Here is a 22677-nt window from a genome sequence, read left to right as displayed (position 1 = left end):
TACACGAATAGCATTAATATAATGTTGAATAAAAACGCATGTTGCAGATTACATACAGTATGGTACCTCTTACAGAAACTTTAGAACATATAAAATAGCACTAGATATTTAGAAGTAATATATAGGAAAAGCATACTGACATTTGTACAGAAACAAATACTCAATGGAATAGTAATCTGTGGGAGCTGGGATGGGGAAGCAGTGAGGAGGAGAAGATCAAAACCAAGGCTATACAGGTGCTCTGCCAGTACAGATGACCCCCAATTTGTGACGGTACCACTTAGGATTTCTTAACTTTACGGTGGTGTGAAAGCACTATACATTCAGTAGAAACTATTCTTTGATCTTTTCCTGGGCTGGTGATATGCTGGAGGATCCTCTCTCTTGATGCTGGAGAGCTACAGTTCCCAATCAGCCCTGCATTCATTAAGGGGCAAAACCCAATACTCTTACAACCATTGGTACCCACACCGCCATTGTTTGTCACTTTCCATACAATATTCAATACATTACATGAGATAGTCAACACTTTATTATAAACTAGACTTGTGTTTGGTGGTTTGCCCAATTGTAGATTAATGAAGTGCCTTGAGTATATTCAAGGTTGGCTGGGTTAAGCTATGATGCTCAGTAGGTTTAGGTGTTTCAAACATTATTTTCAACTTACAATAGGTTTACTGGGATGTAACCCCAATCTAAGTTACAGATCTGTACTGCTAATGACATTACTGAGCCAAGGGCTCACAGGTGAACATTCTTTACACTTTCTGAGTATCTTTAACATTGCAAGATACATTTAAATAAATTAAGTCAAAAAATAAAAAATAAATAAAGTCATCATTGAGTTTTGCTATCTCATGGGGAAAGACACAGGCTGTAAAAAAAACAATGTCAAAACAGTAATTTTTTTTAAATTTGTTCCAGAGAGAGAGAGGCACAGAGACACAGAGGGAGAAGCAGGCTCCATGCAGGGAGCCTGAGATGGGACTTGATCCTGGGTCTCCAGGATCACAGCCTGGGCCGAAAGCAGCACTAAACCGCTGAGCCACCCAGGCTGCCCTTATAATACTATTAACAGAGGAAAGTATGAAGCACTACAAGAGCACCAGGGAAGTTATCAGTTAGCTATCTCCAGAGGAAAAGTTCACTGAAAACTGCCTTTGGGGGGCACCTGGGTGGCTCAATGTTTGAGCACCTGCCTTTGACTCAGGTCGTGATCCTAGGGTCTTGGGATTGAGTCCTGAATCAGGCTCCTTCTCAGCCTGCTTCTCCCTCTGCCTATGTCTCTGCCTCTCTCTGTGTGTCTCTCATGAATAAATAAATAAATGTTTGAGAAAAATCGGGAACTTCTAAAAAAAATTTTTTTTAAGATTTTATTTATTTACTCATGAGAGACACAGAGGGGCAAAGACATAGGCAAAGGGAGAAGCAGGCTCCCTGCAAGGAGCCCAATGTGGGACTCGATCCGGAATCCCGGAATCATGCCCTGGGCCAATGAAAGACGCCCAACCACTGAGCCACCCAGGCGTCCCACTGAAAATATTTTTTGAGAATAACATTAGAATTGCATTTTAGGAGAAGCACTCTGTTACAAGAATGATAAATGCACTGCAGGAAAAACTGTTAATAAGAACACTGTAAAATTTTTTTTAAGTTGGCTCAAGTTAGTGGTGATAGCCGAGATAAAGAAGGGCATTTGTTTGGGAGCAATTTGGGAGGCAAGTTGGGTACAAGAAAACCTAGATCATTATCAGATTTACAGCTTTGGAGATTAGTTAGTATAACTTTAGAGGTGGGAAATACAAGAGAGTGTAAGGAAGAGGTACAGAGTGAGGAGTCTTATTCTGGGCATTTTGTGTTTGAGATGCCTGTGGAAGCCAGAAATATTCAGGAGAAACTTGACTATGGATATGGATTTGTAGATTTGAAGTTATCAGCACCTAAGAGATAACAGGTGAGGGTAGCAAGAGAGAGATGGGCAGACACATACAGCTAGCTATTGGTTTTGGCAGTGGGGGGTGGTGCTTCTTCCCCATTCTTGGTATTTTTTTCCATTTGGGAAAGCACAGCACAGCACTCCCAATCTCTGTGCTTCCTCATTCACTTTGCTCAAGTCTAGTGTAGATCACCAGGTTCTCCGATATTTAGTTAAGGCTAAATGAGGTCATAGGATCAGTGTCCTAATAAGAGGAAGAAACACCAGAGATCACCCACCCCCACTTTGTACCCAGGGGAAAGGTCATATGAGGACCAGGGAAGCCAGTTCTCATCAGACACCAACCCTGCTGGCACCTTGGTCTTAGACTTGTAGCCTTTAGAACTGTAAGAAAATAAGTTTCTGTGGCTTAAGCTCCACAGTCTGTAGCATTTTGTTAAGGCAGCCTGAGCTAATACACCCATAATGTAAGAAACTTTTATCACAGGAAGCTTTATTACAAGATGGAGAAGAGAAAAGTTTAAAAGAAAAGCTCTAACTCCAATTTCACAGGATGACCAGAATGCTTTGTTTCCCTTCTTCCAGTTTCTCTGCTCACTAGATGAAATGTTCTAAAACTTTCCAAACAATTTCACTTGAAAAGATCGTCACTCAGTACACCTGGGGAGGGTCCCCAGGGCCTGCATTTTCAACATGTATCCCAGGCAAAGGCACGGAGTTGTCCTGAGGTACGCTGGTGAAGACAGAGGCCAGCCAAGGTTGACATGCAGCCCACAGGTACCCTGACACAGGTTAGGGAAAGTTTTTCTTGCACAAAAGCACCACTGACTCACCAAGAGGCTTGTTCCCACAGGAACATACCAACTGGACATGGCACCTTTCCTATCTGTATAAACACTGATTAGTAGGGCAGCCTTGGTTCCAGCTGATTCAGGTCATCTGTGACCACCATACCATGTACAACAAAAATGGAAAACTTATATAGGCCCCAAAATTCCCTAAGGAAGCAAATCTACACATTTTTGTAGGAATGATGTTAAAAGATTGACAGCCCGAGAGACAGGGGAAGGTTTGCTAGAACAGGCTAGAAAAATCACCTTACAATGACAGATTAAGCCACAGAACAAAAAAATGGGAGTGATGCCGTGGACCAGCAATAGTTTTTCCTTTGGATTTTACCTAAGAGACTCCAACATTAAGGCAAGTATGTTTCTTGGAGAACTGACATACACTATTGAAAATGCAGGGGGGTTACAAATCATTGCTTGTTACTCACCATGGTGGATTTTTTTTTTTTTTTTTTTGCCAACCTCTCACCATGGTGGATTTTTAGGTGATTTAAATTAACTCAGAGGGAAATGACAGTTATTGCATCACTGTTAACAAAGGAGATGGGAGACGACGTTTATTTTTGGCAACAGAGAGAAATTCTCCTGAGACCCAGATGTTCTCTCAGCATGTGAGAGAAAACGAAAATTCGCTCCGAGAGAAAACTGATAAATGTAAACAAAATTTAAATAAGGAGGCCTGGTAACAGGAAGCAGAAGGAAAATGTTCCTTCCGTGATGGGCAGCTCTTGCCCGTGGGAATCACAGAGGGGAGATGCCTCTTCCTTAGTGTCTGGATTATTTGGAACCTTTGTGCACCCTGCCTGCTTGTGCATCTGGCCGGCGTATCCGAAGCCGGAGTCTTGTGAATTCTTCATCCAGCTTACGCCATGGATCCAAAAGAAGGGCTAGCTCCACCTAAAAGCTGTCGCTGCTTCCTTTCCTCACAGAAAGGTTTGACCTAGACACCGAAGGGTTTTCTCTGGCATGCGCCGCAATGTGAGTGTGGAGGGCCCCCATGTATGTAAAGCTCCTTCCACACTCATCACAAGAGAAAGGCCTCTCCCCTCTGTGACGGTGCAGGTGGGTCTTCAGGCTCCTCTTCTGGAGGAACCCCTTGCCACATTCGGAGCACCTGAAGGGCTTCTCTCCACTGTGCGTGTGCAGATGAACCTTCAAACTCCCCCTTATGCAGTAGCTCTTGTCGCACTCCGGACACTGGAAGGGCTTCTCACCACTATGGACACGAATGTGCTCCATGAGCCTGTACTGCTGAGTGAAACTTTTACCACATTTGGCACAGGAGAATGGCTTTTTGTCGCTGTGCTGGAGCAGGTGGCTCTTCAAATTCCCTTTGAGACGGAAACTTTTATTGCATTCAGGACACTGGAAGGGTTTCTCCCCACTGTGGATTCTCTCATGTTCCGTGAGCTGAGACTGCTGAGTGTAGGTCTTACCGCACTCACTGCAGGCAAAGGGCCTCTCACCGCTGTGTATCCGCTGGTGGAACTTCATGGAGGCCTTCCAGAAGAAGCTCTTGTCACAGTCGGGACACTGGAAAGGCTCCTCCCCGCTGTGAAGTCTCCTGTGCTCGGTGAGGTGCGAGTGTCGGCTGAAGCTCCGGCTGCACTCGGAACAGGAGAACGGCTTCTCTTTGGTGTGGACCTTGAGGTGCTCTGTGAGCCTCGACTGCCGGGGAAAGGTCTTCGTGCACTCGCCACACGAGAATTCCTTCTGCCTGCTATGGACTCGGCCGTGACGGGCGAGCTTCGAGGGCCGGGTGAACCTCTTGCCACACTCGGCACAGGAGAAGGGCTTCTCCTCACTATGTAAACGCTGGTGGGCCTTCATGGCGTTCTTCCAAGAGAAGCTCCTGTCACACTGCGGACACTGGAAGGGCTTCTTCCCGCTGTGCTGAAACAGATGGGCTTTGAGGCTTCTCTTCAGGCGGAAACTTTTCTTACACTCAGGGCACTGGAAGGGCTTCTCTCCCGTATGAACTCTGATGTGTTCCGTGAGTTTTGTCTTGTGTGTGAATTTCCTCCCACACTGGTCACAGGAAAACGGCTTTTCTCCACTGTGTATCCTCTGGTGGGCCTTCACGGCAGCCTTCTGAGAGAAGCTTCTGCCACATTCTGGACAATGGAAGGGCTTCTTCCCACTGTGCTGGCAAAGGTGGGCCTTCAAACTGCTCTGCAGGCGGAAGCTTCTGTTGCACTCTGGACACTGGAAAGGCTTCTCCCCGGTGTGCACCCTGAGGTGCTTAGTGAGCCTGCACTGCTGGATGAAATCCTTGCCACACTGCTCGCAGGAAAATAGTTTCTCCCTTTTGCGCAAACACAGATGCTTCCTCAGAGTGGCTTTACACTGGAAGGTCTTGTCACATTCAGGGCATGGCAAGGGCCGCTGCCCCATGTGAACAAGCCGGCGGTGAGTGATCAGGCTGCATTTGAGATAGTAGCTCTTCTCGCACTTACCACACTGGAAACGCTTCTTCTTACACAGGATCATCCGGTTCCACCTGAATTCAGAGTTTCCTCTGGATTTGTTTTTGTACTTTAAGTATTTACAGGGCGGGCTCTTGGAGTGGTTTCTTGTGTGCTTGACCAAGTCGCTCTTTAGCTCAAAGACCTTTCTACAGACAAAGCAGGAATAAAATCTTGGTCCTGGGGGAATTTCCAAGTGACCGGTGGTACCTATCACCTTATGCCATGGATTGTTCTTATCCTGATTAGATGCTCTGAGGTCGAAGTTTTTATGTATACTCCCCATTTCTTGACGACTTGGATGCTGTAAGGTGGCTCTTTGATCTGGTAAGATCTTTCCTTCCTCCCCTGGTAAGGTAGCACACGAACCCTGCTTTAGGAGACCATCTAAATGGCCTTCTTCCTCTTTTGCCCCAAGAGTTCCTTGGTCACCTGGAGAGAAAAAAAGAAGACCCACCCTTACCAATAATGTGTCTGTGCAATGATGGGGTCAAGAATTGTCTTTATATCTTTAATAGCACCAAAAAAAGAATCTCATTGATTTTGATGACTTTTGTGCATCTGCCTAACACAGGTAAATTATATTTAAGTTTAACTTTGACATGCAAATCTGCCCATTATGTTGTGAAAAAATGGCTTAGTGTGGGGAAAAAAATTGCAGGCTAATTTATCTTGTGAACTTATGGATGACCCTCAGAGGGTAAGCAGAAGTTGAAAGAAAATAAAAATGAATTAGTCTGGCCAGACCCAGTGGCTCAGTGGTTTAGTGCTGCCTCCGGCTGGGGGTGTGATCCTAGAGACCCAGGATCGAGTCCCATGTCAGGTTCCCCACAGGGATCCTGCTTCCCCCCCTGGCTGTGTCTCTGCCTCTCTCTCTCTCTCTCTCTCTGTGTCACATGAACAAGTTTTTTTTAAAAAATGAATTAGTCTGGGAATATGAACATTCTATTCTATTTCCTTAAATCTGTGACATAAATTGCACCATATTTAAGTATGAAGGCTTTGGATCAGGGATCCTTGGGTGGCTCAGCGGTTTAGTGCCTGCCATCAGCTCAGGGCATGATCCTGGGGTCCTAGAATCGGGTCCCACATCAGGCTCCCTGCAGGGAACCTGCTTCTCCCCCTGCCTGTGTCTCTGCCTCTCTCTGTGTGTCTCTCATAAATAATGAATAAAATCTTTTTTTTAATTTATTTTTATTGGAGTTCAATTTGCCAACATATAGCATAACATCCAGTGCTCATCCCATCAAGTGCCCCCCTCAGTGCCCGTCACACTGTCACCCCAACCCCCCACCCACCTCCCTTCCACTACCCCTTGTTCGTTTCCCAGAGTTAGGAGTCTTTCATGTTCTGTCACAAAAATGAATAAAATCTTTTTAAAAAGAAGGCTTTGGGATCCCTGGGTGGCGCAGTGGTTTAGCGCCTGCCTTTGGCCCAGGGCACGATCCTGGAGACCCAGGATCGAATCCCACGTCGGGCTCCCGGTGCATGGAGCCTGCTTCTCCCTCTGCCTATGTCTCTGCCTCTCTCTCTCTCTCTGTGACTATCATAAATAAATAAAAATTAAAAAAAAAAAAAGAAGGCTTTGCTGGGGGTTTACCCCAAAGATATAGATGCAGTGAAACGCCGGGACACCTGCACCCCGATGTTTATAGCAGCAATGTCCACAATAGCCAAACTGTGGAAGGAGCTTCGGTGTCTATCGAAAGATGAATGGATAAAGATGTGGTTTATGTATACAATGGAATATTACTCAGCCATTAGAAACGACAAATACCCACCATTTGCTTCGACGTGGAGGGACCTGAAGGGTATTATGCTGAATGAAATAAGTCAATCGGAAAAGGACAAACATTATATGGTCTCATTCATTTGGGTAATATAAAAATTAGTGAAAGGGAATAAAGGGAAAGGAGAGAAAATGAGTGAAAATATCAGTGAGGGTGACAAAACATGAGAGACTCCTAACTCTGGGAAATGAACAAGGGGTAGTGGAAGGGGAGGTGGGCGGGGGGTTGGGGTGACTGGGTGATGGGCACTGAGGGGGGCACTTGGTGGGATGAGCCCCGGGTGTTATGCTATATGGTGGCAAATTGAACTCCAATAAAAAAAAATTAAAAATAAATTAAAAAAAAAAAAAAGAAGGCGGCTTTGGATTATATCCTTGCCCCTTCTACCACAGATTTCAGGAAAAGGTTTCTGGAAGCAATGCTAATAGAAAGTATCTTTCTTATGAATGTCAAATGGCAATTTACTAAATTCACAAAGAATACTATGAAGATAATTCCCTTTCCCGAGAAACTGCATTTTAAGAAAGGCATTAATATAAGTATAGTCACTGTTGTTCCCAAAGTAAAACCATGATGACAGGAAACTGAGTTAGCTCCTTATTCTCACCCACAAAAACTGGAGAGGACAATTCCAGAAGCTAGCCTTAGCCTCTGTATTTCAGAACTGCTTTTTCTCCCACCTGTTGAACTGGGCCTAAGGGCCCTCCTTTTTAAGTCTCTTAACACAGGAAGAAACATCACCTGTCAGGAAGGGTAGGCCTTCCCCCAGAGGAGGAATCTGATTAGGCTCTGAGGTCATGTTTTGTTTTTGTTTTGTTGTTTTTTTTTTTTTTTAAGATTTTATTTATTCATTCATGTAAGGCATAGAGAGAGGCAGAGACAAAGAGGGAGAAGCAGACTCCCCACAGGGAACCTGATGCAAGACTCGATCCCAGGACCCCAGGATCTCACCCTGAGCCAAAGGCAGGCGCCCAACCGCTGAGCCATCCAGGCGTCCCTGCTCTGAGGTCATCTTAACAACAATATAGATTTATGTTTCCTACCAAGTGATCTCATTTAGTAAGTTCGTGTTTGATAGCTGATGTCTCAATTATACTTACCTATCTCTTTGAATCCTATTTCTTATCACTTACTAATTATTCCAGGCAGAACAGTTGTGATTATTGGGAAAGTACCACCAGGCACACAAGGCTAGTCACTAAAGTTGCTCATTCTTTGGTACTCAGAAACCTCTTTAGGTCCTCCCTTTCTACGGGATGAAGTCACATATCCACGTTGGCATTCCTAGCCTCAGATAATCTGCCATTAATTTGTTTCCTCTTCTCCATCTCCCATACTATCTCAAGAATAACATTCAGCTATACATTTTCTAAATACAATGGGCCTGTTCCCACCTCTGAGCCTCAATTCATGTACAACCCATGATGATCTTCTCTAACCAAATCTGCCTATTCTTTGCTATTTCAATCCTAATTCCTTAGGAGCACCTGGGGGGCTCAGTCCTTTGGGCATCTGCCTCTGGGCTCAGGTCATGATCTCAGGGTCCTGGCATTGAGCCCGGCATTGGGCTCCCTGCTCAGCAGGGAGCAGGTTTCTCCCTCTCCCGCCCTGCTCGTGCTCTCTGTCTCCATCAAATAAATAAATAAATAATTTTTTTTTTTTAAATAAATAAACAAATCTTAATTCCTTAAAAGTCCTCCGGGAAACTACTATTTCTACTCCACTCATTCTCCTCTAAATATCTATAGATATTTATATCTATACTACTACCACTGCCACTTATTATTTTATTAAATTGCATACAGTCCAGTTTTATAGATGACTAGTCCCACAGTTCAATATAATCGACTAACTTAACTGCCGTGTCAAGTCAGTAAGACAATAAACTCCTACAGGAGAATATATGTACATCTAGATATATAGATATCTCGATCCACCCCCTAGCCTAAGTAATAACTAACCGTCCTATGAACATAGGACTCAAATATTCGTTAGATGAATGAAATAAGAGGCGGTGGCAATGAAATGAAGTCCTTGGGAATTCTTTTACTCTTTTGATGGACCTAGCCAAACATCCCGAGTCCAAATCCCCTCCTCTTCAGGAGAATCCTTTAACTTCCAGGAACTTAGAAGATCTCCATTTAATAAAACATTAGCATAATCTAAAAATTAAACTTTCCCTAAGTATTAAAGCGTTTCCAATGTTTTTCTTATGATATAAGCAATTTAAAAAGAAATTCTTTAAAAAATTAATTAAATAAAATAAAAAGGAATTCTTCAAAAGGAATTAAAAGAAACGAACACCCACATTCTAAAAATCTGTACGATAAAAAATAATCATTATAATACCAAATTGGACAGTTTTCCATTTCTCTCCCTTTTTTTTTTTTTTTTTTTTTTTTAGTTTTCCATTTCTCCATACTCAAATGGACACAACACTGTGACAGAGAAGGCAGTTTGCTCCTCAGGACTTCACAAGTGGGTCCTTTACTTGCTCTTTTACAGGTAATTCTTTCCAGGGTTTTGTTTTGTTTTTTCATGAAACATACACAACATCCCTCTTTATAAAAATAATATTCTTTTTTTTAATTAATACAGTCCTAAATTTGCTTCCCACTTGACTAAAAAAACCTAACATTCTCCATCAAAATAATGCTTCTTATTCACTATGTCCAGCTGACCATCCAGATTCAGGAAAATGAAATCAGTTATGACCCTAAATCCATCATACTCACCAAAATACAGCAACTTTCCAGTCCCCTGCAAGTCCCACTGCTCATCAGTAGAAGGGCTACATGCCATTCTTTTCTCTAAGGGTCCCTGGTCTCTGATTAACAGCATTCTCCCTTGTTCTATCCAGATGATCAGATCTGGCTTGGAAAAAACACGACCTACAAAGAGAGTCCACATAGATTCAGTTTGGGTTTACCTGAGTACTTCACTAAATGTGATTTTTCACAGTTAACTTTGATTCCTGAAGATAGGACATCAAAATTCCTTAAGATAGGACATCAAAGTTAAGTTAAAAAAAATTGAGGGCAGGGCAGCTCCCGGCGGCTCAGCGGTTTGGCACCGCCTTCAGCCCAGGGCGTGATCCTGGAGACCCAGGATCGAGTCCCACATCAGGCTCCCTGCATGGAGCCTGCTTCTCCCTCTGCCTGTGTCTCTGCCTCTCTCTCTCTCTCTCTCTCTCTCTGTGTGTCTCTATGAATAAATAAATAAATACATTAAAAAAAAAAAAAAAAGCATCTGCTAAGTATCACCAGCATCATGAGGTCATGATCTCAGGGTCATGAGATCGAGCCTGTGACCCCTTGTGTCAGGATCTGTACAGGGCATGGAGCCTGCTTAAGATTTCTCTTCTCTCCCTCTGTCCCTCCCAGTTATTGCTCTTAAGAAAAGTAATCTGGCAGGGACCTGAAGTGCTTGTTAAAAACATAGATTCATGACCTGAGGCTGGACCTGCTAAATCCTAATCTCATTTAGGGGGCTGATACCTGGATGTCCTATTAAAAAAAATCATCTGTAAATAATGCCCTTTGGGTTTTACCATGTGGGAAAATCAGACTGGATTTTTCCAGTCTAGCTGTGGACACTACCTGTGATAATGCCAAACTCAACAATGGATCAGCACATGGCTCTAGTTTCTGGTGTACCTTACTGGCCTCAGACTGCTTAGCTTGACCTCCAAATGCTGAGGTGTCCTCGTGCTCTATCCTATCTACATATTCTCCCTAGATGATGCTGTGTAGCCCTGAGGTTTAAAACACCAGATTTGTGGGCTGCCCAGGTAGCTCAGTTGGTTAAGCAGCTGCTTTAAGCTCAGTCCATGATCCCAGGGTTCTGGGATCAAGCCCCACATCAGTCTCACTGCTCAGTGAGGAATCGGCTTCTCCCTCTACTCGCAGTTCACCCTGCCTGTGCTCTGTCAAATAAATAAATAAAATCTTAAAAAACAAAAACAGCAGATTTGTGAATCCAGTCCTGATCTTCACTTGGAATTCAGTCTCACATGCCTAATTATACATATTTCCATATAAACGTCTAATAAGCATCCCCAATCCTTTGTCATGTCAGTAAATAAAACCATTTCCTTCAACATACTCAAGTCAAAAATCTGGGAATTGATTCTTCTTTTACCTTGAGGCTCCACATCCAATCCACTAGCAAAATCTGGGATGTTACCTCCAGAAGACATCCAGATCTTGTTTATTTCTATTTTTATTACTAACTACCTGGTTCAGCTGCCATAAAGCCTCACCGGCACTGCTAAGGTTCTTGGCTGGTGTCTCTCCCTCCATTGCTGTGCACTACCATTCATATAGCAACCCAAGTAATTAATTGTTAAAACTAATTTTGACATATTACTCCTACGTAAATCCTCTCATGATCTTCCTTTTGTCTAGAATAAAATCCTAGAGGCCATTCCTCTTCTGGTACCACTGTCTCCTTCTCCTAGAGTTCTACACATGTGTTACGGTAGTCTTCCCATGGCTCCCACCACACACTGACACACTGAGCTCTTGTATTACAACCCTTGAACTTCTGCACAAGTCCCTCCTCTGCTTAGAATTCTCGTCCCCCTGATTTCATACAATTGACTCATCTTGTCCTTCATATCTCAGATGGGAGAAGTTATAAACCCCAAAGGAGGAAGACAATGCCACAGGCTATACTGAGATCACTCATTAAAGTGATAACAGTAGAAATGGCTTTAATGATACAAGAATAAATTAGAGCAAGTGGGATAAACAGCAAGGTGTATCTCCTCAAATTTCTCTTCAAGTCGGCCCTGAGTATTTCTCTGGAAAACCTAAATGTCCCATTCCACTGCTCCTTCTCCCTCTACCAGGGAACTTTCATCCCAGTTCTTATAAAAATAGAAAATTCATCTCATTTAGGCAACATAAGTAGGCATCACTTAAAAAATAAAAGAGTACATTTTTAAAAAAAGACAATTAGGGGGATCCCTGGGTGGCGCAGCGGTTTGGCGCCTGCCTTTGGCCCAGGGCGCGATCCTGGAGACCCAGGATCGAATCCCACATCAGGCTCCCGGTGCATGGAGCCTGCTTCTTCCTCCGCCTGTGTCTCTGCCTTTCTCTCTCTCTGTGACTATCATAAATAAAAAAAAAAAAAATTGAGAAAAAAAAAATAAAATAAATAAAAAAAGACAATTAGATTATTTAGTAATTCAGGGCACCTTAAGTGGCTCAGTGGTTGAGAGTCTGCCTTTGGCTCAAGTCGTGACCTCAGGGTCCTGGTTTTTTTGGTTTTTTTTTAAAAGATTTTATTTATTTATTCATGAGAAACACAGAGAGAGGCAGAGACACAGGCAGAGGGAGAAGCAGGCTCCATGAAGGGAGCCCGACATGGGACTCGACCCAGGATCTCCAGGATCAGGCCCTGGGCTGAAGGTGGCACTAAACCGCTGAGCCACGGGAGCTGCCCAGGGTCCTGGGATTGAGTCCTGTATCAGGCACCCTGCAGGGAGCCTGCTTCCCGTCTGCCGGTGTCTCTGCCTCTCTCTCTCTCTGTCTCTCATGAATAAATAAATAAAATCTTTTTTTTTTTAATGTTATTTAGTAATTCTAACTGTGGGAGAAACGAGAAGGTTTGGGTGAAGAGACTGCAGAGTTAGTAAGAGTGAGGAGTGCAGATACCACTACATAAAAAAGGACAAGTTAAATATTCCCAGACTGTAACAGGAAGGACATATTCTGAGTGTAAATTAGGCACAGAATCACGTTCAACCAGTCAATATGTAACACAGAGCAGAAAGACTATTGGTATTAGGTTGGTTCCCCAAATGGTTCCTTTGAAGCCCATCTTACCCAGGGAATCAAGAGTCTCATAATTGTTCTTCATCACTTGCTGATACATTTCCTTCTGCCACTTCTCCAGGATCTCCCACTCTTGCTCAGAAAAATATAAGGCCACATCATCAAATGTCATCGTTACCTGGAATCACAAACAGCACATACATATTTTTTCACTTTCAAGCTACTGTCTTTGAACATCTATGTCCTTAAAAGTCAAAAAAAAAAAAAAAAACAACTATAAAGTCTCGATCTCTCTGGATGATGCCATGAAGGACATAATTAAGGGGTCACAGAAGTCTACTGGACCCACATAGTGAATGAATGACGGGGAGACCTTTGAGCACATACACCATCTGGAGGGGGATCCTCTACTTAGCAGCAACCAATTATTGCTATGTGAGACTTTCAAAAAAACTTATTTTGAAATAATTGTGGACTCATAGGAAGTTGCAAAGATGGTACAGTACAGAAAGCTTCCCTGTATCCTGAACCTATTGGGGGGGGGGGGGGAGTGAGCAGCAGAAGGGAAGAAAATGCATTCCACTAGTAAGATTATTAGAAATGGAATTTCAGTAAAGTAGAAGGAAAACTTGCATACGTAGGCAGATTATACTTCATTGAATTTAACAGTTTCCCGGATTAAGCTCAGGATACGCCTTTTAAACTCTAAAACCAGTGTTCAAATTTTCCATTAATAACCCCAACTGGGGGATCCCTGGGTGGCGCAGCGGTTAGGCGCCTGCCTTTGGCCCAGGGCGCGATCCTGGGGACCCGGGATCGAGTCCCACGTCGGGTTCCCGGTGCATGGAGCCTGCTTCTCCCTCTGCCTGTGTCTCTGCCTCTCTCTCTCTCTCTCTCTGTGACTATCAAAAATTAAAAAAATAATAATAATAATAACCCCAACTAGTTTCAAGTTTTCTCTCACTTCCTGGAGGGAGCAATCTCCAGTTCCTCCCATTTCCAGTCTTCCTTCCCCTAACTTTTTTCATCGTTTATACAGACGAGCTCCTCCGAGGCTACATTCACCAGCAGAGCGCAGAAGAGAAATTAGGGTGTTCAAAGGCCCCGACACTGGGAGGGAACGGCCGGTGACCCGAGAGCCCGAGAGCCCGAGCCCGAGCAAGACTCTGGATTTCTCCAGGTGGCCCCTCTCAGCGGCTCAACCGCAGAATCAGTCGAGCCTAAACCGCGCCTCCACCGGCCCGGGGCTCAGAGCCCATCCTGGATCACGGGCATCCCCGCGCTGCCTCGCTCCCCGATTCGGACCCCACGCCAAACCGCGACATGGACGAATCGCGATAAGGCCCGCATCCCCCAGGGTCCCCCTTACCGGAACCGCCTCGGCCATGGCCCTTCGCGCCCCCGCTTGGCTCCCGCCCGGAGAAACCGAACCCCGATCCCCAGGGCGGCCAGCACCTCCCCTAGCGCGCGCCCTCCCGCACCCCCCAGCCCCTCAGGCCCCGCCCCCGCGCGGGGCACTCTGGGACTCGATCGCGGCCCCGCCCCACAGCGCCCCCTGCGCCCGGGAGGAGCTGCTTGAGTCGCCGCCGCCGCCCAGGCTTGCCTTCCTGCACCTGCAGCAACAGCGAGGTGGTTGGTGGGTCCTCGCGCTCTGCGGGAGTCTCCAAACCAGGAAGACCCAGACCCAGAAACGCTGAAAGGCGCTGGAGACAGGGAGAGCGAGAGGATTAGTTCCAACCCGAAGGGGACCCCAACCCAGGATAGGATCTTCTGTGAGGCCATCCCGGGGGCAAAGCGAGGGAGGGGAGCCGGCCAAGGGGGTCAAGGAGCAGGTCCCTGCCACGGGCTCTGGGGAGTCTGTCTCGCCTGGCACCCAGAGTGTGCAGAACACCGCTCAGAATCCTCCCGCCAGGGGCCGGGATTCATCCACCAAATCCTGCCCTTCTACACTGAAGTCACTTCTGGTCTACCTTGGATGCAGGCAGAGTTGATGTTTAACTGCAGGTTTTTGTAGATACATCTTCTGAGGTTGAGGATGGTCTATTCTATTACTAGTTTGCTGAGAATTTATACTATGAGTGAGTGTTTTGTTTTTTTCCAATGCTTTTTATGCATAGATTTCTATTATTGTATAGTTTTTTCCCTTAAGCAATTAACAGACTGATTAGGTGGGATTGATTTCTGAACATTGAACCAACCTTGCATTCCTGCCATAAACCTCACAGCAGAAACCATGGAGGGTCTGAAATGCCGACCCTCTAACAGGCTAAAAATCACCCTGCCATAGTTTCATAGATGTGACTCATGGGTCACAGGCAGCATGAGCTATATGTTCACATCATTCACTTGCCCCCAAGTCCCATGGGAACGATATGGGGTGACCCAGGAGAATGCTGCACATATGATGTGTTTGTGTCACAGGTGAGGAACTCAAACCTCAGAATTCCCATTCTTAGAGTAGAGCTGCTAGCAATTTGCTCAATTACTCTGATAATCTCTTATTTTGTATTTAGGTCATTTACACTAAATGTAGTTGTTGATATATTTGGATTTACATCAGTCATTGTATTATTAGTCCTCTGCTTATCTCTGTTTTTCATTTCTGTTCCCTCTTCTGGGTTAGTTGAACCTGTTTTAGTATTGCACTTTAATTTACTTATTATAATTTTCACTGTATCTTTTTATGTTTTATTTTCTGGTTGCTTTAGGAATTACAAAATACACATTTCATTTTCTTTTATTTTTTAAAGAAAGCACCTTTATGGGGATATAATGAATATACCATACAGTTCCCCAATTTAAAGCATACAGTTGAGTGACTTTAGTATATTCACAGCTTTTTTTTCTTTTTTAATTTATTTTTTAGATTTTACTTATTTATTCATGAGAGACACAAAGAGAGAGAGGCAGAGACACAGGCAGAGGGAGAAGCAGGCTCCATGCAGGAAGCCCAATGTGGGACTTGATCCTGGGACTCCAGGGTCATGCCCTGAGACAAAGGCAGATACTCAACTACTGAGCCACCATTCTTTTTTAATTAATAGACTTTTTAAAATCAGTTTTAAATGTACAGAGAAATGAATATTAAGTACAGAGAGTTCTCATTACTCCCTTACCTTCCCTCACTTCCCCGTATTAAAAGAAGCATGCAGGACTTTCAAAATACAAAAATCCAAGGAAAAAGAATTGCACAATGACCTATATAAAACTGTAGAAAACTCAAAACTCTGATTGTTTCAGAACTACTTGAACTGACTTGTACTGTTATTAACAATGTAAGAGCATAACATGTTTCCCAACTTTTTGCAACATTAAAAAAAAAAAAGATTTTATTTTTAAGTAATCTCTACACCCAACATGGGGCTTGAACTCACAACCCCGAGATCAAGAGTTGCATGCTTCACTGACTGAGCCAGCCAGGCACCCCTGCCAACATTTTTCATTTCCTCTGAAATCCATGTTATGCAGCTAGAACTTAATTTTGTTTTGATTTGTATTTATTCAATCACTATTGAGGCTGTAAACTTTTCTAAATAGAAAAATGTAGTCATATAAGTATAGATTCTCATGGAGTTATAAGAAATAATACAGAGAGCCATGTTTACTGGTACTCGTGTGTGTGTGTTTATGTGTGTGTATTTAGTTTTATGAGGCTATAGTCTTTTCTATGCATTAATTCCTTTTTTCTTCTCTGTAAACTCTTTTTTCATTTCTTATTTGATAATTCACTGGTGGATCCTAGAAAAAGATCTTACATATTTATACAAACTTCCTATCACATTATGTCACAGTCACCTCACAAAAATCTAGTGATTTTTCTCATATTTTCTTGACTTAGTAACATGACTCACTGGATTTTTAAATTTTTAAAAAAGATTAAATTTTCTTAAATTTTAAAAAGATTTTACTGATTTATTTGACACACAGAGAGAGAAAGAGAGCCAGTGGCTATTTCTTCTAAAGCTCCTAGTGATCCTCAAAGTTGGGGGCATGTTTTTTTTTCTAGAGTGATTACAGTTTTCAGCCTAAGTAAGGTCTGGCTTCTGGGTTTACAATTTCTTTTACTGGGATACTCAAATTATATTCTGAGGGGACCAGAGAAGTAAGCATTTTAAGAACACCATTACATGTTACACACTTGCTGTGTACATGAAAGCCCAGTGTTTTGATGTCACTTCCGTATTTTCAGAAAGAAAGAAATTATGAATAGGCAAGGATGCAGGAATTTTCATAAAATTCTGCTTAGTTTCCTTAACTATCCATGCCAGGTCAGCCTCTTTGTTCTACATGAGGAATGAAGATATTTCCCTACATGGCCTTATAAGAATCTTGCCCCAAGCTTTAGGACAACATATCTCCATTCCCCAGAGTTCTTTCTGGCTGACTTCAGGAAATCTTAACCCATAAGGAAGCCAAATATGGTAAGAGGACCCAGGTTTGGATGTTGACTCAACCATCTGCCATCTTTGTGACACCAGGCAAGTCATTTGAGCACCCATAACTTAAGTTTCCATATCTGAAGGGTTGCTATAATAATTGAGATAACACAGATAAATAACTTTTACCACAGTATCAGGCATTCATTCCTCCTGGCCTTGCTTCCTTCCCACCTCCCTCAATCTTTGATTGTCCAGTATACTGATAGGTATCCTTTCATCCTACCTGGAAGTCTCCTTGGTTCTCTTCTCTCAGAGTCTTCTTTTCTCTCCTAGCCTGAATCTCTTAGTCCTATGTTATTTCCCTGCAAATGATTCAGCATAAAGCCAACATATTAGGCAAAAAACACATATAGTCAAAATCACCTTGAACATCTCTTAAGTTGCTCCTCAAGTATAAAAGTAAAATGGTTTTATGCAACTCTGTACAGCAATTCTTACACATGCTAATGTTTCAGAACCACTAGCTTAGATCAAAGGAAGGAAGAAAATGAAATTCCATTAGTAGATATCTATATATTCAAACCATTCTGCCTCTAAAATATTCATCAAATCTCTGGAGGTAGTTAGTGAATCAACAAATGTAGAAGAAAGTGTTGCTGCTTGCCTATTGTGCTTACTCCATTCCATAGTAATGTTAAATCTCTATAACCTTAACATAGTCAGTAGACTTCTTCAGTGAGAGGATTACTCCACTGACACAGGATGTAACTTAAGTATCTATCACAAGGGAACCTATGAGAACTAAAAGCTATTGTGTTTGTGTTTATTCACACAGTGCTTGGCATACAGTAAGCATTTAACATAAGTTAACAATTGTTTTTATTACCTTCTTGAAAAGAAGCAAATAAAGGATGTCAAATCCCAGAACCAGGTGGAAAACTGCCTTTCTCATTTCACTGCGAAGCACCATAAAAAAAAGAGAGAGAGAGAGAGAGAGAAGCACTGTTTACACTGAAATGAAAATATATATGACCAGCCCTTTTTAAATATGTGGTTAAGAGAAACCAAGATTCTGGGCAGCCCTGGTGGCGCAGAGGTTTAGTGCCGCCTGCAGCCTGGGGTATGATCCTGGAAACCCAGGATCGAGTCCGCATCGGGCTTCCTGCATGGGGCCTGCTTCTCCCTCTGCCTGTGTCTCTGCCTCTCTCTCTCTCTCTCTCTCTCTCTCTCTCTCTCTCTCTGAATGAATAAATAAATAAATCTTTAAAAAAAAAAGAGAGAGGGATCCCTGGGTGGCGCAGCGGTTTGGCGCCTGCCTTTGGCCCAGGGCGCGATCCTGGAGACCCGGGATCGAATCCCACATCAGGCTCCCGGTGCATGGAGCCTGCTTCTCCCTCCGCCTGTGTCTCTGCCTCTCTCTCTCTCTGTGACTATCATAAATAAATAAAAAAATTAAAAAAAAAAAAAGAGAGAAACCAAGATTCTGAAAAATCACACATACTCTCATATAAGGAGGGAGAATCTTACCTACACTTACCTATGCTACTCTAATGTTTTATTTCTACTTTTTCTCTCCAGGGGTTACTAAGCCAGGATCTGTTCAAGTTACTGGGATTCATTGTTCACTGTTCTTAGGTCCAGTAGGTGCTAGAAATAAGGAGATAGATGTACATTAATTCCCAAAGAGAAAACACTCTAAGCTGCAGTTAAGACTGTAATGGTTACACTTATCAAGTTTGAAGTCTGATTTGCATCACTAAATAGAGGCAAATATTGCTGTTTTCTCCTTAATAAGCAGGAGACAAAATCCTGTTTTCCAAACAGGAATGAATGGGGGAGTCTATATTGAATGCAGGAATTTGGGGAGAATGTGGCAGCTTGGTCCCTGGTTGCACATTAACAGATCTCTGTCATAGTGTTTTGTTTGGAAACCATATTAGTTAGGCCTACCAGCTGTAACGGGCAAAAATGCATCACTTGGTAGTCAGATTACCTTTTCCTTTCTAAAGATCTGGCCCTCGGGATCCCTGGGTGGCGCAGCGGTTTGGCGCCTGCCTTTGGCCCAGGGTGCGATCCTGGAGACCCGGGATCGAATCCCACATCGGGCTCCCGGTGCATGGAGCCTGCTTCTCCCTCTGCCTGTGTCTCTGCCTCTCTCTCTCTCTCTGTGACTATCATAAATAAATAAAAATTAAAAAATAAAAAAATAAAAAAATAAAGATCTGGCCCTCCTAATCTTACATCAAGGAAGCTTTTCCAGTTACAGTGAACATAAGAAAAAATAAGTTAATTCAAAGCTCTCTGCCTGTGACTGTTGGAGAAAATGTAATAATAATCCAGATAGAGAGTTCCTGAAAAAACTCCCTTAGAGGCATATACAAATTTGTAAAATGTGGATTTGAAAAAAGTGGTCACTGGAAGCCTTGGAAACTTGTTGTTGCTCATTATCTTATCGAATTAAATGACCTTTGTTGTCCTGGCTATATTTTTTGCTTTCGTGGTGTGAAAATTTGTATTTCTTGGACAGTGAAACTTGGAGAAATCCAGTGTGAAAGTCTCATTTCGGAAGTAACAGAGAGTGTTCCTTTGGGATTTGCAACCCCCCAGACATGGTCAAAAGTTTCCTCTGATAAATCTCAAAACAGCCTCTACTGTGCCAATGCTGAGAAATTCCACAAGTGTGCCAATTTAGTAAGTACTTTGTGCTGTGAAAATGCCAGTGAACCGGGCAGCCCTGGTGGAGCAGCAGTTTAGTGCTGCCTGTAGCCTGGGGTTTGATCCTGGGGACCCTGGATCAAGTCCCATGTCAGGCTCCCTGCATGGAGCCTGCTTCTCCCTCTGCCTGTGCCTCTGCCTCTCTCTCTCTCTCTCTCTCTCTCTCTCTCTCTGTCTCTATGAATAAATAAAATCTTTAAAAAAATAAAAAAGAAAGAAAAAAGAAAATGCCAGTGAACCAAAAGTATCTTAAAAATGATACAAAATGCTTCCAAAGCCAGGCTGAAGTTTTGAGGCATTATTGTTTCTTTCATGAAGATTTCTTCAAAAAATGTGAAGGATTAAAAAAAAAAAAAAAAAAAAACAGAGAGAGGAGAGCCTTTCTAAGCAAGATGCCAAAACCAAAAGTCATAAAACACTGAACATGTTCATATAAAAATTTTAAATTTCTATTTGGCAAGATGCTAAATGGCAGATATTCTTTCTAGGTAAAGTATATATTATGTGAAAAACAAGTGTTTAATTTATGTACTATATAAAGAGCTCATGCAACTTAAACATATCAACAACTCAGTGGAAGGGAAATGGTGGTGGAGTAGGAGGACTCTAGGCTCTTCTCAACACCAATACAACTAGATAACTATCAAATCATCCCAAATACACCAGGAATTGATCTGAAGACAGAACAAATTCCACAACTGAAGGTAGAGAAGAGGCCAAATAGAAGATAGGAAAAGAGTTGTAACTTGGGATAAGAAATGGATCCTGGGGGATGCCTGGGTGGCTCAGCGTTTTGGCGCCTGCCTTTGGCTCGGGGCGTGATCCTGGAGTCCAAGGATTGAGTCCCACATCGGGCTCCCTGCATGGAGCTTGCTTCTCCCTCTGCCTGTGTCTCTCCCTCTCTCTCTCGCTCTCTGTCTCTCATGAATAAATAAATAAAATCTAAAAATAAAAAGAAAAGAAAAGAAATGGATCCTGGGTGCTGCAATGAGGAGACAGCTGCACACTTGGAGAAGCACAAGAGACAAACTAGCACACAGGGAAGTATATAGAGAAAATGAATCCACATAGCAATTGGCTTGGAAAGTGAGAGGGGATTAAAGCCTGGAATTTTGGGGTGCCTAAGTGGCTCAGTTGGTTAAGTATCTTCAGCTCAGGTCATGATCCCAGAGTTCTGGGATCAAGCCCTGCATTGGGCTCCCTGCCCAGTGGGGAATCTGTTCTTCTCCCTCTGCTCCTCCCCCTAGTTGTGTTCTCCTTCTCTCTCAAATAAAATAATTTAAAAAAAAAAAAAAGCCTGAAGTTTTAAAGATCAGCATGCTTGGCTGTGGGAGAGCTTGGAGGACATTAGGGCTGCTTTTGGAGAGAAGTCGGGGTAAATAGCCCACAGACATACAGAATGGAAACAGCAATATGAAGAGTGGATGGGGCACACAGTGGGGATGTTAGTTACTCATCTCAGAGCATGCCCCAAAGAGGCAGCATTCTCAAGAGACCCCTCCAGGAACAAAGAAACTGTCAGGAGCCATTTCCCTCCACTGGTCGTCATTACATATAAACATAGGGCGAACACTCACTACTTAACTTGCTTATACCAAACCCTGACCCTCTCCAAACTCTGGTGGAACCACTCTTCCCAGTTCCAGTGCAGTGGGCCCGCTGAGGCAACCCAAACCCCTGCCAACACCGAGTCTCACAACCAGGAGTTTTACAAGGCCTTAGTTCTGGTGGTGGTACAACGAGTCTCAATTCACAAGCACATCTAGTGCAAAACATGCCACATTCAGGCCAAGGACCAAAACTTGCCTATGACAGGCAGAAAGAACCTCTACAGATGACTGTCCTGAAGGATAGAGTGGCTAGGACACAACAGGAGAGAGTACACAGAACCCTTTGGAGGTTCTCCCAGAAGTGCCAGGCCCCAGAGAACAGACAACACTACAAAGTAGGGCACTCCAGGACCTTTTCTTCATAAGAAATTACCCTTAAGAACAGGAGCCATGGGCAGCCCCAGTGGCTCAGGGGTTTAGCGCCAACTTCAGTCCAGGGTGTGATCCTGGAGACCCAGGATCGAGTCCCACATCAGGCTCCCTGCATGGAGCCTGCATGGAGCCTGCTTCTCCCTCTGCCTGTGTCTCTGCCTTTCTCTCTCTGTGTCTCTCATGAATAAATAAATAAAATATTAAAAAAAAAAAAGAACAGGAGACATAGCAGACTTTCCTAACATACAGAAACAGGCACAAAGACTTAGACAAAATGAGAAGACAGAGGAATTTGTCCCAAATGAAAGAATAGGACAAGGCCATGGCAGGAGATCTGAGCAAAACAGATATAAGTAACATGCCTGATGGAGAACTTAAAGCAATGATCATAAGGATACTCACTGGACTTGAGAAAAGAGAGGAGAACATCAGTCAGATCATTAACATAGAGATAAGGAATAAAATAGTAGAGATAAAGGGCTCAATAAAAAAAAATGAATACATGCTTGATAGAATGAACAGCAGAGTGGAGGAAGCAGAGAATGAATTAATGACCTAGAAGACAGAGAAATGGAAAGTAAAACAAAAGAGAGGAAAAAAATAATTATGCAAAATGAGAACAGATTTACTTAGTGATTTCATCAACTGTAAAAACATTCATATTATAGGAGTCCCAGAAGAAGAGAAAAAAGGGAGCAGAGAATTTATTTGAAGAAATAAAAGCTGAAAACTTCCCACATCTGGGGGAAGGAAACAGATAATCAGATTCAGGAGACACAGAG

General features: G+C 43.2%; 1 protein-coding gene across 2 annotated transcripts; it reads right to left on the bottom strand.

The window, feature by feature from the left end:
• Positions 1 to 1435: 1435 nt before the first annotated feature.
• ZNF425 (zinc finger protein 425) lies at positions 1436 to 14321 on the bottom strand. Of its 2 annotated transcripts, XM_041753104.1 has the most exons (4): positions 14189 to 14321; positions 12871 to 12997; positions 9775 to 9930; positions 1436 to 5681 (listed from the first exon to the last, which is right to left on the bottom strand). In XM_041753104.1, exons 1-4 carry the CDS (start codon positions 14204 to 14206, stop codon positions 3682 to 3684), a joined length of 2301 nt encoding a protein of 766 aa, XP_041609038.1. In that variant the 5' UTR covers positions 14207 to 14321; the 3' UTR covers positions 1436 to 3681. The 2 variants fall into 2 exon arrangements, with proteins under 2 accessions (XP_041609038.1, XP_041609039.1); XM_041753105.1 differs by lacking the exon at positions 9775 to 9930.
• Positions 14322 to 22677: the final 8356 nt, after the last annotated feature.

The sequence above is a fragment of the Vulpes lagopus genome, chromosome 4 (assembly GCF_018345385.1).
Source record: "Vulpes lagopus strain Blue_001 chromosome 4, ASM1834538v1, whole genome shotgun sequence".
NCBI lineage: Eukaryota > Metazoa > Chordata > Mammalia > Carnivora > Canidae > Vulpes > Vulpes lagopus.
The sequence above is the reverse complement of the archived record's forward strand: the minus strand, read 5'-3'. Positions and strand labels throughout refer to the sequence as shown.